This window comes from Lepeophtheirus salmonis, chromosome 9 (genome assembly GCF_016086655.4).
Source record: "Lepeophtheirus salmonis chromosome 9, UVic_Lsal_1.4, whole genome shotgun sequence".
In the NCBI taxonomy this organism is placed as follows: Eukaryota; Metazoa; Arthropoda; class Copepoda; order Siphonostomatoida; family Caligidae; genus Lepeophtheirus; species Lepeophtheirus salmonis.
In genome coordinates, this window is record NC_052139.2 from 12,751,683 (window position 1) to 12,765,203 (window position 13,521).

Sequence of the window (13,521 nt, forward strand, 5' to 3'; positions counted from 1 at the left end):
AACTCTAGCAATAATAAATATTAGATATTTAGCAATTTATTGCGGCCGGACTCATAGAAAAATAATGAAAAGTACTTTGTTGTTGAATTGCTTGTTTTTATAAATTATAAGTAAATATTTCTTATTATTTGATGCTATTCTCGAAAAAAATAAATAAAGGACATAAAATTAAAACAAAAAAATTAGTAATAGGTACAAGATCGAAGCAGCAGAATTTAAAGAACAAAACATAAAAACCCTGTTTTTTATTTACCAACTATAAAAAGTTACTCACCTATTTTTAGGATATCTTCTACACCTCTGAATCTGTTTATTAAAATAAAAACATTATTTTGCACTCCTGTCAAGCTAGGAAAAAGAGCGCGTTGGATATTTATTTGATTGAGTGTTCCCTGAGAGGTAGCTAGGCTATCTAGCTAGAGAATAAACTAAGTGAAGAAGAGAGAAGAAGAAGAAAAGAGGAGAATCAAGAAGAAGGAAAATAAGAAAGAAAGAAAAAGATTTACTATTGTTATTATTACTATTAATTATTATTATTGGAAGAATTATTTATTATTCTTAATTCTAGATCGAGATTTCGATGTCGATTTCGAGTAGGGATGAAGAGAATAATTACGATTGGAGAGGAAACTGTGGTAAATGGAGGGGTCTTTTATCGAGTTCCCTCTCCCGTGTGCTCTATCAAGTGCATCCCACTCTGATGGCGCAAGGAGAAGCATTGGACTATGTGGAGGGACTGATCCTTCGCCTTCTAGCCATGCTCACCACCAAACCCACTCCTATCACAGTTTCAGACGTCTCGGATCGTGTCTCAAGGACGTTTCCTACTCCTATTGATAAATGGGCTCTGAATGAGGCTCAAGGAGCCCTGTCTCGGGGGCGCAAGAGAGCCAATCTCGTTCTCCCTCTCGATAAAATACACTCCCTTCTCTCCAAGGAGGTTCTAGTCAACAAAATCGATGATGGAGTCACACTCTTCATCGTGGCTGTCTTGGAGTACATCTCCGCAGATATTCTCAAAGTGAGGCTCAACTCTTAGTAGAAAGCATCATTATTCCATTCTCTTATCAATATTTCAATTCTCTTTCAGCTCGCTGGAAATTACGTTAAAAATATTCGACATGTTCAAATATCCTGCCAGGATATTAAAGTTGCAATGTGTGCGGATAAGGTAATAATGAATCTCTACAATACATGTTCCTTTACATACAATTCAAAACATTCAATCGCTCTTATGAGAATGGAAATATCTTAAGCTTTCATCATCATCAGTATTATTATTAGTGATGTGTCACGAGTAAAATTCCCAATGAGAATTAGATTTGTGTGAAGCCACTCTAAAAAATACCCAAAAAACTCGCCTCGGTGGCATCAAAGTAGAGTATTACTCGGAACTAGATCTCTCTTCTCCAAGATACCTTTTTTCGTACATAAGTAGAGCCCTATAAGAGCTTAGCTCAGATATATTAATATTTTACTTACACAGTCTGCCCTGCAGGCACATAGATGGGTAACCCAGCGTGCCTAGAGCAAACACCCTGTCCCAGAAAGGCTCTTAGTGTGAAAGCATGTGTTGGCTGGCAATCCAAAAATATATTGCACATTCCTATAAGTCGGACTTAATCCATCTGTTAATCTGCGGAACATAAATTACTAGGACAATTTTTCAATATTTATATATATATATATGATTTTTTGTCTGACAAGTTTGTTAGCGAGCAAAAAGTGAAAGGGCGAGTAACGCGTGTAATTCGTAATCGTTCAATCCCCTCTCCTACATACATAAACTCGGAAATGCTCGACTCCAAAATTTAACTCGTAGCATATCACTAATTATCATCATCGTCACTTGTGGTTGGTGGTTGAGGAGGGAGGAAGTCCTCCCCCTTCCCCTATGAAAAAACACATGCTAGGGTTTATATTGGGACATTTATCCTATTTGATTTAGCAGCTTTTGTCTATAATTCATTATTGTCATCGCGCCATGATCTCTATAAAATGCTTATTTTTTATTGTCAATACGTCATTATAATTATTTTGAACCAATAAGCGAGGCTATAATAATAATATAGTTAAATATCAAGCAAACCACAAGTGGCCTTAATTAATTAATTATCTGCATACTTCTGAATATGTTTGCTTTGTTTCTTACTTTTCAGTTAATTAAACATTCTTTAAGCTCATTGGACCTAGAATACCGTACAAGTGACTGAGGATCTTTGTATATAATTTTTTTTTTTTTTGGCATTACTCAGCTTTTGTGTATATTTTCCAAATTTGAGTATTGTGCCATCATCAATAAGGTTTAATTTAATACATTTATTTTCCCCCTTTATTTACGCTGCAATTCTTCATCTAATTAAAAAAGGGTCAAGTGGTAAGAAATATGTTTTGTAAACGAACCTTATTGACGTTAATTTACTTCTTATTTTGTAGTTTGCACGAATTTCAATCATCTTTTTTTTTTTTTTTTTTTTTTTTAATTTATGCTCACTTTTTGATTGAATATGTATACTGAGATATCTTCACTTACTCATGTTCTATTAATCACAACCACACACACACTCACACAAACATGTAAAAATAGCGCTTTCATTTAAAAAAAAAAAAAAAAAGAGCAATTTATTATTCAAGTATTAATTTTTCTTCTTATATATAATTCGGAGATATCTGATAATTAAAGTAGATTGTTATCTATAAGTCAAAAACTTTTTTTCTACAAATATCAAAATACATATTTTATTATTGTTGTAAGCATTCAAAAAACCAAGAAAATAAAAACCTCTTCCATTCTTTTTTTTTTCCCAAAATATGTAAATTGTTTTAGTGATAATTTTGATTGCATGCCTATTCTTTATACTATAGCCCTAATCTTGATTGGTCATATTGTTTAAAAGAATTATAAGTTATCCCTTTTCTTTTCATAGGTTCTAATGGATATGTTTTATCAAGACGAAGTGCTCACATTTAATGACGATGAACTTGCAAACAAACAAGCCGCTCAAACATACGACGAAGTTGTGAAAGATCTCATCATGGATGAAAAACAATATCTCAGAGATTTACATATGATTACAAAAGTATTTCGTGAACTCTTTCAGACACATAACATTGGAACTCAGTGGGAGTTTGACCAAATATTTTCTAATATAACAGACATTACTGAGCTTACAATGACTCTTACTGGATCTTTGGAAGATACATTAGAAATGACGGAAGAAGGAAACGTTTCTGCTGTTGGATCATGTTTTGAAGAGCTAGCTGAGGCTGAAGAGTTCGATGTGTACGATAAATATTCTACGGATGTTCTATCTGAATCATGCCGATCTACTCTTGATTCTCTAGTCTCTAAACCTGAAGTTTGCGAAGCGCTTCTATCATCTGGTCATGGATTTAGAGAAGCCGTGAAATTCTATTTGCCAAAACTTTTATTGGGTCCTGTGTATCATTGCTTTCATTACTTCATATATATTGAGGTAAGGTTTTGAGTTTTAAATATTTAGTGTCTCAATTAGGATTATTATTTAAAATAATAATAAATTTTAATAATTATTATTTAAAATAGCAACTTATGAAGTTAACACCTTCAAAGGAGGAACGTGACATATTGAAACAGGTGACTGCTATGCTTAGTCCTCTCCACATGAAACTTTCTAGTGTTGTGCAAAGTGTAGGCTCTACTACCAAACGAAAACCGGGGTAAATTAAAAAAAAAAAAATCTTACATACCTGAATGCAAAATTTATTCTTTATCCATTAGTGATATATTTCATAAATATGGTCCTTGTCGTATGAGTCGACAACAGAGTTTATTTAAATTAAATCAACTTCAGCATTCTATCGTTGGATGGGAAGGGAAGGAAATTTCATCAAATTCTTCAGAACTAGTTTGCGGTAAGAAAATCTTAATGGATGATGATGAACTTCATGTTTTCATCTCTGTATAATACTTTATTTTTACTTATTTAATTAGAAGGAAAACTTAAAATATTGGATGGTCGAAGGAAATTAACTGAGCGTTATATTTTTCTCTGTGATGGTTTGATTATTATTTGCAAACATATAACAAAACGCACCTCTATTTCTGGCTCTCAACCCGAGTATCGATTCGTCAAAAGGTATCTAATACGCCGAATGGATATTTACGACCGAGAAGATGATGATACTTTTCGACATACATTTGAATTAGAACCTCGCGACCAGCCTCGAATTGTATTCAAAGCTGAATCTGCTGAAGAAAAAAATAATTGGATGGCTGCTCTCGTCATGTTAAACACAAAATCCATGCTGGAAAGGACTTTGGATCTTATTTTGTTCAACGAAGAGAAAAAACATCCACTTAAGTTTCCTCCCAGTCATTTATACAAATTTTTAGAGCCTAATAGCCCCCAAAATATCGTTTTCGAACAAACGGCAAAGACATCTGGTGTACCTTTGATCAAGGTATCCATTCTTCGTTATAAATATTGAAAAACAAAGCTATTTCTATTATTATTTTTAAGGGAGCAACGCTGATCAAACTGATTGAAAGACTTACCTATCATGTTTACGCGGATCCAATGTTCATGAAGACATTTCTAACCACATACAGAAGTTTTTCTAATCCTAATGAACTCTTGGATCTACTAATAGACAGATTCCATATACCCGATCCCGAATTTTCAAGTGACTCGGAATCTGAATCGGAAGAAAAAAGTTCCAAAATTCGTAATGCACTTGAAATGAAGAGATTTAGAAGAGAGTATTCACAGCCTGTTCAATTCCGTGTTCTTAATGTCCTTAAGCATTGGGTGGACCAACACTTTTATGATTTTGAACAAGATTTAGAGCTTTTGCACAAATTAACTTCCTTTTTAGATCAAATTGCGGGGAAATCCATGAAAAAATGGGTTGAGTGCATTAGTAAAATAGTACAACGAAGGGTAAGGTTGAATTTTTTTATTATTTTCCTTTAAATACTTTAATTATATTATTGATCAGTTAATTATTGTTTGTTATAGACTTCCTTTTTTCAATTTTAAGTAATGAACTCTAAGCCAGTGTTTGTCAACTATTAGATCTTCATGCTTCTCTAAATGTATAATATTAAATTGAGTGAACCAACAATCTGAACTTGGTTCTATATGAAAAAATAAAATTCAAACTTTGATAAAATATTTATGTATGTAATATAAATCTGTTATGACACTGTTGACTGCAAAAAAGTAACTTTTAATTGAAAATCAATGAAAATGTAAATCCAAAGTCTACCTGTTTTTTTTTACTAAGTATAGGCTATTTTTTCTGTTTGTAGAATAGTTCTGAAATAAAGGAGATACTTGAATTAAAAAAATCATGTAATTAATGTTTTAAGGAATTTAAGGAACTGAATTATTATTCTGATAACATAAAATAAATAGATTAAACAAAAAAAAAAAATTATATTCCTTAACACATGATTTTTTTAATTCCATAATCTATTTCATTTAATTACTATTCATCTCTAAAAAATAGTCATTTGTTAGTAACGGGTAGGTCATTGAAATCTGAACAAGCAATAATCTAATAATTAATGACGGTTGAGTGATTGAAAGTAATTCATATTTCGATATATTCAAGCATAAACAATTAGTTACAAAACAAACCTGAGCTCTCTACCTTACGTACAAGTCGAGAAAATGATACTTGAACCACGAATTTCCAATCGCACACTCCAAGCAGTTAAGCGTCTCCTGTACCACCGTCTATGCTGTCAGTAAATCTGAAAGGCTGGAGAGGGAGAAGGACTCTGTCAAAAAGACCAAAAGTAGACCCAGAAGAGTGAAATAAAACAGCCCAGGCCAATCACCTCTAGTCTATGAGGGTCCATGCAAGAGATCTCGGGATTTCACACCAGACTATACAGACAGCTATTAAAAAAGTGGGTGGAAAGAGCCTTGTGAGGGCGGAGAGGCCACTTTTTTTGAATGAGTCATTTGGACTCTTTTTCTGGCACTTTAGGCCCCCTACTGCCCTGATATGGGGCATGTCAAGAGGAAGCCCTGGAGTGCTGGTCATCCAAATACCGAGGCTTCAAAGCCACTGTCAGTCAGCAATTGGACGTCATTCCAAATGAATGCATCTGCAGCGGGTACCAGGGCTTCCGCCACTGCCCCCTGAAATCCATCATTGCCGCAAATGGCCGCTATATTAATGATTAAGAGAGCTCACACACATCTATTTATAGTATTAATTTTGTTGAAATTCTATTTTACTTTGTAAATTTTAGCTTGTTGAAGTTTTCAATTCAATTGTACATATTTTAATGGACCAGTCGGTAAATAAAAGGGGAAAGGGAAAAAATGCGTGCTGTATATATTGAGCTTGGGTACTCCTAGAGAAAGTTGACGAAATAAGTTAAATGCCTCACCTCAAGGAATTATATATTTTGTAACTCCATGATAATTCTCAACATTCACATAAGTAGAAATAATGGTCCTTTTTTTAGGGAGCAACAGTAGTTGCCGACTGTTGTTCTAATATTTAAAAAAATGAAAAGTTTTTCAATAAAAAGATTGATTATAATATATTAAGGATAATTTTGAGTAACATATCTTCATTTTCAGTTAAGCAACGAAGAAAGTAACAAGGGTATTACTTTCGATTTTGACCGATCTCCACCACCTGTAGAAGAGTTTATAAAAAGTCCGGATCCTGACTGGCCTAAAATTATGACCGTAAGCTTTTAATATTAATGTATAAAAATGGTTCAAGGACATTTTGCCAAACGGGTATTTGGAACATTTAGCCCAAAAATGGTATTTAATATATTGATATATATGATTATATATTTTAATTCAATTTAAAATTATAGTATGATAAATAGGCATTGTTTATATGCTATATATGTTTTATTAAGGTAAATTAATGAGTTTTCTTCTGCAGAAAAATGTTTATTTTATTAATGATATTCATAAATGATCATTATACATATAATACTACTGTGTTGGGTTTATATGATAATTAATTATTTAAAAAAAATATTTCTGCAATTTAATCCTAATTAATTTACCTAACAGTCGTATATATTAAATATCATTTTTCGGCCCAATGGTCGGCGAAATGTCCGATCTGCATAATGTTCGTTCAGCAAAATTGTCCTTCAGCAAAAATGTTTTCGACCAATAGTCCGGTCGCGGTGTATAATGTATATGTTTCTATAATTTCCAATATAGTATCATCCTATCGAAATTGCTAGGCAGTTGACCCTTTTAGAATTTTCCTATTATCGAGCTGTTAAGCCTTCTGAATTAGTAGATCAAGCTTGGACGAGAGAAGATAAAGATAAGAGAAGTCCTAATCTATTGCGAATGGTTCGACATACGACAAATGTAATTGTTATTAAATTTTCTAAAGTTTATTTTACAAATTGTGTGTGTGTTTTTATTTTTTATTTTAGTTCACTCGTACACTAGAAAAGTTAATAGTTGAAACGGAAAATATTGAGGAACGAGGTTGTTTAGTACAAAGGATATTGGAAATAATGCTGGTTCTTCAGGAGCACAATAACTTCAATGGTGTTCTTGCAATTACGTCAGCCTTAAACTCATCCGCGGTTCATCGTCTTCAGTTAACTAAAGATGTAATAATATTTTATTTGTAGTGATGGATTGAGTAATATTTGCCATTATTATTTTACAGAAAGTTGCAAATCATTTGTTAAAATCCCTAGAGGAAGCCTCTTCATACATCGAAGACCACTTTAAGATATATTGGGAAAAACTTCGGTCTATTAATCCTCCTTGTGTTCCTTTCTTTGGTCAATATCAAACCAATATTTTGTTTTTAGAGGAAGGAAATCTAGATTTTCTACCACCTCATAGTCTTATCAATTTTTCAAAAAGAAGGAAAGTTGCAGAAATCATTTCTGAAATTCAACAATATCAGAATCAACCTTACTGCCTGTCAGAAGTTAAGAAATTAAAAGTAAGTGTTTTTTAGAGGGTAATGTTAGCCTCCCAGTGATCTATAATATCTATTGAATTGATTCTAGGATTACCTTGAGAACTTAGAGCCATTTCCAGAATTGTGTGAAAAGGAGATAACGGATCATCTATGGCAACATTCTATCACAATTGAGCCAAGAGTTATGGATGCTGCAGCTAAGAAAAAAGTCTACGAAGGAAAAATTAGATGGAAGGGTCTCACTCTACGATCTCCTGGTATAAAACCTAAAAACCTACCCGGAAAAAATCATCCTAATCCTCTACCGAAGATTCGAACACACTCTGTTCGAAGTGGTGGTGATGCAGAAGATCCATCTCCAATAACTTCTCCGGTTTATCAGTCCCCTGCTTCTGGGCCTTCAACTCCAACGACCTCCCCTCCAGATTCAGATCCAATAAAAATTCCAGTTATACTTCCTTCACCGATCGTTACAAATATTAGTACTGGAGGCAGTGTATCCACTTCCTTGTCGAGTAGTAACAGTAATACCACCAACGCCACCACCAACAATAGTAGTAGTAATACAACACCGTTGGTCGTTTCGAAACCTCCTCCACTCCCACCTAAACCATCAAAATCCACAATAATAACATCTGATATACCCCCACTTCCTCCAAGAGATTCTTCTTCGCCCCCACCTATTCCACCGAGATTAATATCCCGGTCTCCTCTTATGGACCCTGTTCTTCCTCGTAGAAATTCGTCTTCTACTCAGTCTCCGCCAACGATTGTTCCAAGACGACATTCAGGAATGACTGGAGCTCAATGTAAGCTTTTAATATTTCCTTTCTTATTTTTATATATAATTAGATTTAACAGAGCTTCTCAAACTGTGGGGTGTGCGAAAATATTTTTAACGAGTATATTTATCAGGCCTTTCCTTTGATACATCCTTCTCCGACTCACTCATAAATTTAGGAAATATCCTGTCTCATATGGGACAAATAGTGCAAGTTGAAATTGATTGACCTATTGCACAAAATACTTACAGAGTCTATCTAGTTAGTTGGGTTCTAGGACGATTTGCGGTAGAATACTTAATAGGAGATTAGTGAAGTTTCGTGTTTTAGTAGATGGTTGAATATTTCTGAAAATAATGATATATTATTCATAATCACATATAGGAATATTAGCTGATGACTCTTGTGTGCTCAGAGTTATACTGGGTGGTCAAAAAAACTTAACACTTTGAATTTGAAATTCAACAAGATATAATTTATTAAAATTAATTAACAATAGAATATCAACAAAATTAATATATAATTGGATATGTGTCAGAATATAGCCCCCTTAGAGGCAATGATGGCTTCCAGGGTGGGGGGAGGGTAGGAAGGCCTAGCGCCCGCTGTAGATGTAGTCCTCAGTCATGGCGTCCCAGTGGTGACTGACAGTGGCTTTGAGGCCTTGGTATTTGGATGATGGACTAAAGGTGTAGTCGATGGGGTTGGCATCACGCTTTTAGGGGGGTAGAATTGTCAAAAAGAGTTCAAAACTCATTCAAAAGAGTATTCCAAGGTTTTTTTTATAGATGGTGTGAAAACTGGCCTTTCCACTAGAAATAAATAGCAAGCTGAAGGTTGCTGATCCCTGGTGTATGGCTAGGGAAATTACTACTTTAATGGTGTTTGAAAGGCGAGGGTACAATTCAAAAAAGTTTGAGAAGCATTGTATCTTTATTAATGAAATGATTTATTTGCAGCCACTGGTCGTTATCCCGCTCCTCCTCCACTCAATTTAAGAGCCGGATCGGAAGGAACTAGTCCTAATTCAAGTCCTCTTTGGTGTCAATCGAGCTCACCCTGTTGGTCATCGGGATCATCTACTTCCCACTCACAAAATCCACGCTCATGTCAGCAGCAACAACCCTCTTCTTCATCATCATCTACAACAACGACAACAAATCGCCATCAACATTCACAACCCCAGATTACTTCCTCTTTACTTAGTGATAATCGAAATCACTCTGATAGTCATTTTACTTTTGACTCATCTCTTTCTGGACCACCCTCCTCCTCCATCTCTCACCCGAATGGAACACCCCAGCTACCGCCTAGACCTCCTCCATATAAATTTATCTAAAAATTGTTTTCATTTTTTCGCTGTTGTGTGTGCAAACACTGTAGGTATCTCATATTTAATTATACCTATATACTGGGCTTTCCTGATAAATGTACACTTTATTCATCCAAATTTTCTAATGTGCATCCTGAGCTGAGTTCAACAAATTTGAGGAAAACTTTTTATTATTGGAAATTATTTTATAATATATATCAAAGATCACTTTTATTCGATATGTATCCGAACTCATCAAAAAGTCTTCAATAATGACGGAGATTTTCTCTAATTTTGTAATTAGAAATGGTTTATAATATATATCAAGGATCAATTTTATTCAATATACACCCCAAGTCCTCAAAAAGTTCCCGAAAAGAACAGTTATTTTGTCCAATTTAGAGTATATTACTATTATCAGCTGATGCAGTGTTTTTAGGTGAAGAATTCCAACAGCCACTTAGGGACGCCTTATTCCTGAGGGGATAATATTCGAGAGCTCTTCCATGTTTACAATTAAAATTAGACAGTCCCTTAAGCAAAGTATATATGTTGTGTACAAGTTACAAATTGCATAAGCAAACTGTACAAGTGGTAATTTCTTCGCCTTAAAGTCCGTGATTTATTTACAACATTGTTCATTCTAAGCACCATCTACTAACTGATACTATCATTTTATTTTGATCTATTAAGATTACATGGTTATTATGTATTTAAGAGTAATTTCACTGTGGGCATTTGAACTTAATAATGGGGCACAGATTACTCATATTTTAGTAATTTGTATTAAATTTTCTCGTATCAGTTACTACTTGTACAAAATCCCAACTTGTACACAACATATAAATACTTTGCAATTTTTCAGATATTGATTATTAAAAGCACATCTATTTAGCGTACATTTATCTCGAAAAACCCCTACATTTATTATATGTTTCTTCAATATGTTGGGAGTGTATATCATATATATTTATATATATGTGACCCCAAAAACCCCAACACGATAACAACCACCACCACCTTAAACCCAAACTTATACTTATAGCTGTGCATTTATACATTATAGAGTCCCTTTCTTTTAATTGTTCTCCTCGTGTCTTCTTCTAAACATTTCTTCCTCTATATTATTTTTAAATCAATAATAAAGAAAAATCATGTTAATTGTTACTGAAAAAATTGATAAATTACTATTATACTTCATAATATATTATAATATACTGAGTAGTAATGGGATGATGGTATAACGAAATATCTCCATATATTTATATCAATCCATCAAATGACGCGTAACGCGTCTTCTTTTCTATCTCCGTCTTATATTTTGACAAAAAAAAAATCCCCCAAAACGAATTGCTTATCTGTTATTTATTATATACAATAAAAGTGTTTAAATGGAGTGATAAACTATACTATACATATTATATTCCCTCCCCTGGATTTTGTTACTTTAAATTAATTATATACCAAAATATTGTCTTGGAATTCCTTTATTAGATGATTTTTTCCTTTCTGTAATCCGTTTCTAGCTACATAATTATGGTGCGATTATCAATCATCCTGACATCTACTTATTACGTAATGATTACCCTATATTGCCACACTAAAATAAGTCAATGTTAGTTATTATATTATATATTTTTTAAATTTTAAAGAAACATGTGATCCCTCAATATTAAAGCAAGATAAAATGATTTTTCTCAAAATTGAGCGTGGATTACATTGTATTCCATTTTTATTCTTATTAGCCCGTCGGGTGTGCCACAAATTACACTCTTAAAGAAGTAAAGATGGACTTTCACAATCAAAGAATGGTAAATTAATAGATTTTATTTAAAAAGGCCCATATTCAGGGTTGTGTCGGTCCTATTTTAGGACTGCAGTCCGGTCTAGGTCATAAAAACTTAGCAAGATCGGTCTTTGATGACGTTACTTTACTTTTTTTAAATCAGTTCTAGTATTGAGAGCCCTTATGATCGACAGTACCGGTCCTAAGACTGGACTGGACCGACACAACACTGGGCGTATCCGAGCCAAATTAAGTATATTAAATCTAAGAATGGTTCTAAACGACGAATGGCCAATAACCTTTTTAGAGCCGAAATTTCTTGAGGGCATCCTGCTCTAAGAATATGTACAAACGAATCAAGAAATCAAAAGTATACAATATTTGTAGAACAAGTCCAGGGAGCGAGTAAGAGGAAGACAACGGGTGCCCGCGGGCATGGGGTTAGTGGCCCCTGTTCTAAACTAAAGTTAAAATTCTGAGGTATCTTAATTAAACCCACAGATTTGATTAATAAGACAATAATTGGGTTATTTTTAATATATATATATGTGAAGTAAAAAAATAAATTGAGATTTTCTCCTTTTCTTTAAATTTAATTTTGATTTTTTTCTTGTTGACGCACTACAGATGTTGAAAAAGTTCTATCTGATCTTTGTAGAAATTAACGATTATTTAAAAAACTATAAATTAATAGAGAAGAGCAGAATATTTAAAAAAAAATATATAAAATACTGATGGAAGAAAGTCTAAAAGAAAAAAAACAACAACATAAAATACCTAAAAATCCTATCAAATAATTATTAAAAAGTCACCCATAATAGTTTTAAAAAAACATATCTAAATAAAACCATTTTAAAATAAAAAAAGAGTACATACACATACACCACTATCCATTCAGAAAATGTTATAATACAATCAATATATATGTTCCAAGTTGAAGCTTTTTATAAGAAATTAAAAGCTCTGAGCGTTTTTTCGCTTTATTTTGCCAATAAAATTAACATAGTTGGGTCCATCCGATTTCGATGGTTCAAAACGGTTTTCTAGCTAATCTTCAGTTCTTGGGCTATGAAATAAGTGCTCACATGCCGGTCCAACTCGACGATTTCCATTATTTTATCAACATTTTCGTGATTGGCCCACCAGAGCGTCCCTCAACTTTGCTTTGCTGTTGCATTTGATACTGTATTGGGTCCATAAGTAGCATCATTTTTTTTGGGCGCCTGCTCCGCCTTGTCAACTTGGTCGTATGTATTGATACTGAAGAATGTATCGATTTTTCTCCTTTTACTTTCATTTTGGAACGCTGTCTTCGCCAAACACAAAACTGTATATTCACTTTTTTAAGGGTAGGGGAGGGTGAGGATACGTGTTACATAAAATCAAGTTACACGATTTTATAGATAATTCAACGGCCGAGCAAAATGACCTAGGTAGAATTCAACTTCATAATACCCTTTTCCTATAAGCCCTCGTCCCTATTGGCAAAAACTCTGACAACCAATTTTCACAGGCCTCTATTGAGGGCAAGTTTGTACTCCCAAGGGCGTTCACAATAGGCAAGAACAGGTAGTAGTCACATGTTCCAGGTCCAAACTGTAGGTTGGATGCATAGGAACTTCCCATCCGAGGTCCTGGAGCTTCTGGCGTGTTATCAATGATGTGTGCTGCTTGGCGTTGTCTAGATGAAACACGATTCCTCTCCTATTCAGCCATGT

At 33.8% G+C, this 13,521-nt stretch overlaps 1 protein-coding gene across 7 annotated transcripts; it reads left to right on the top strand.

Annotated features, from left to right (window-relative positions):
• The first annotated feature begins 392 nt into the window (after positions 1 to 392).
• Positions 393 to 11,193, top strand: Sos (Son of sevenless). 7 transcript variants are annotated; one of them, XM_071891274.1, is made up of 15 exons: positions 393 to 510; positions 569 to 1,021; positions 1,091 to 1,171; positions 2,928 to 3,476; positions 3,566 to 3,699; positions 3,761 to 3,894; positions 3,974 to 4,443; positions 4,503 to 4,922; positions 6,585 to 6,695; positions 7,194 to 7,349; positions 7,418 to 7,600; positions 7,660 to 7,944; positions 8,012 to 8,732; positions 9,665 to 10,088; positions 10,972 to 11,193. In XM_071891274.1, exons 2-14 carry the CDS (start codon positions 581 to 583, stop codon positions 10,042 to 10,044), a joined length of 4,065 nt encoding a protein of 1,354 aa, XP_071747375.1. In that variant the 5' UTR covers positions 393 to 510; positions 569 to 580; the 3' UTR covers positions 10,045 to 10,088; positions 10,972 to 11,193. The 7 variants fall into 7 exon arrangements, with proteins under 7 accessions (XP_071747375.1, XP_071747376.1, XP_071747371.1 ...); XM_071891275.1 differs by having other exon boundaries at positions 9,665 to 10,084; XM_071891270.1 differs by having other exon boundaries at positions 9,665 to 11,193.
• Positions 11,194 to 13,521: the final 2,328 nt, after the last annotated feature.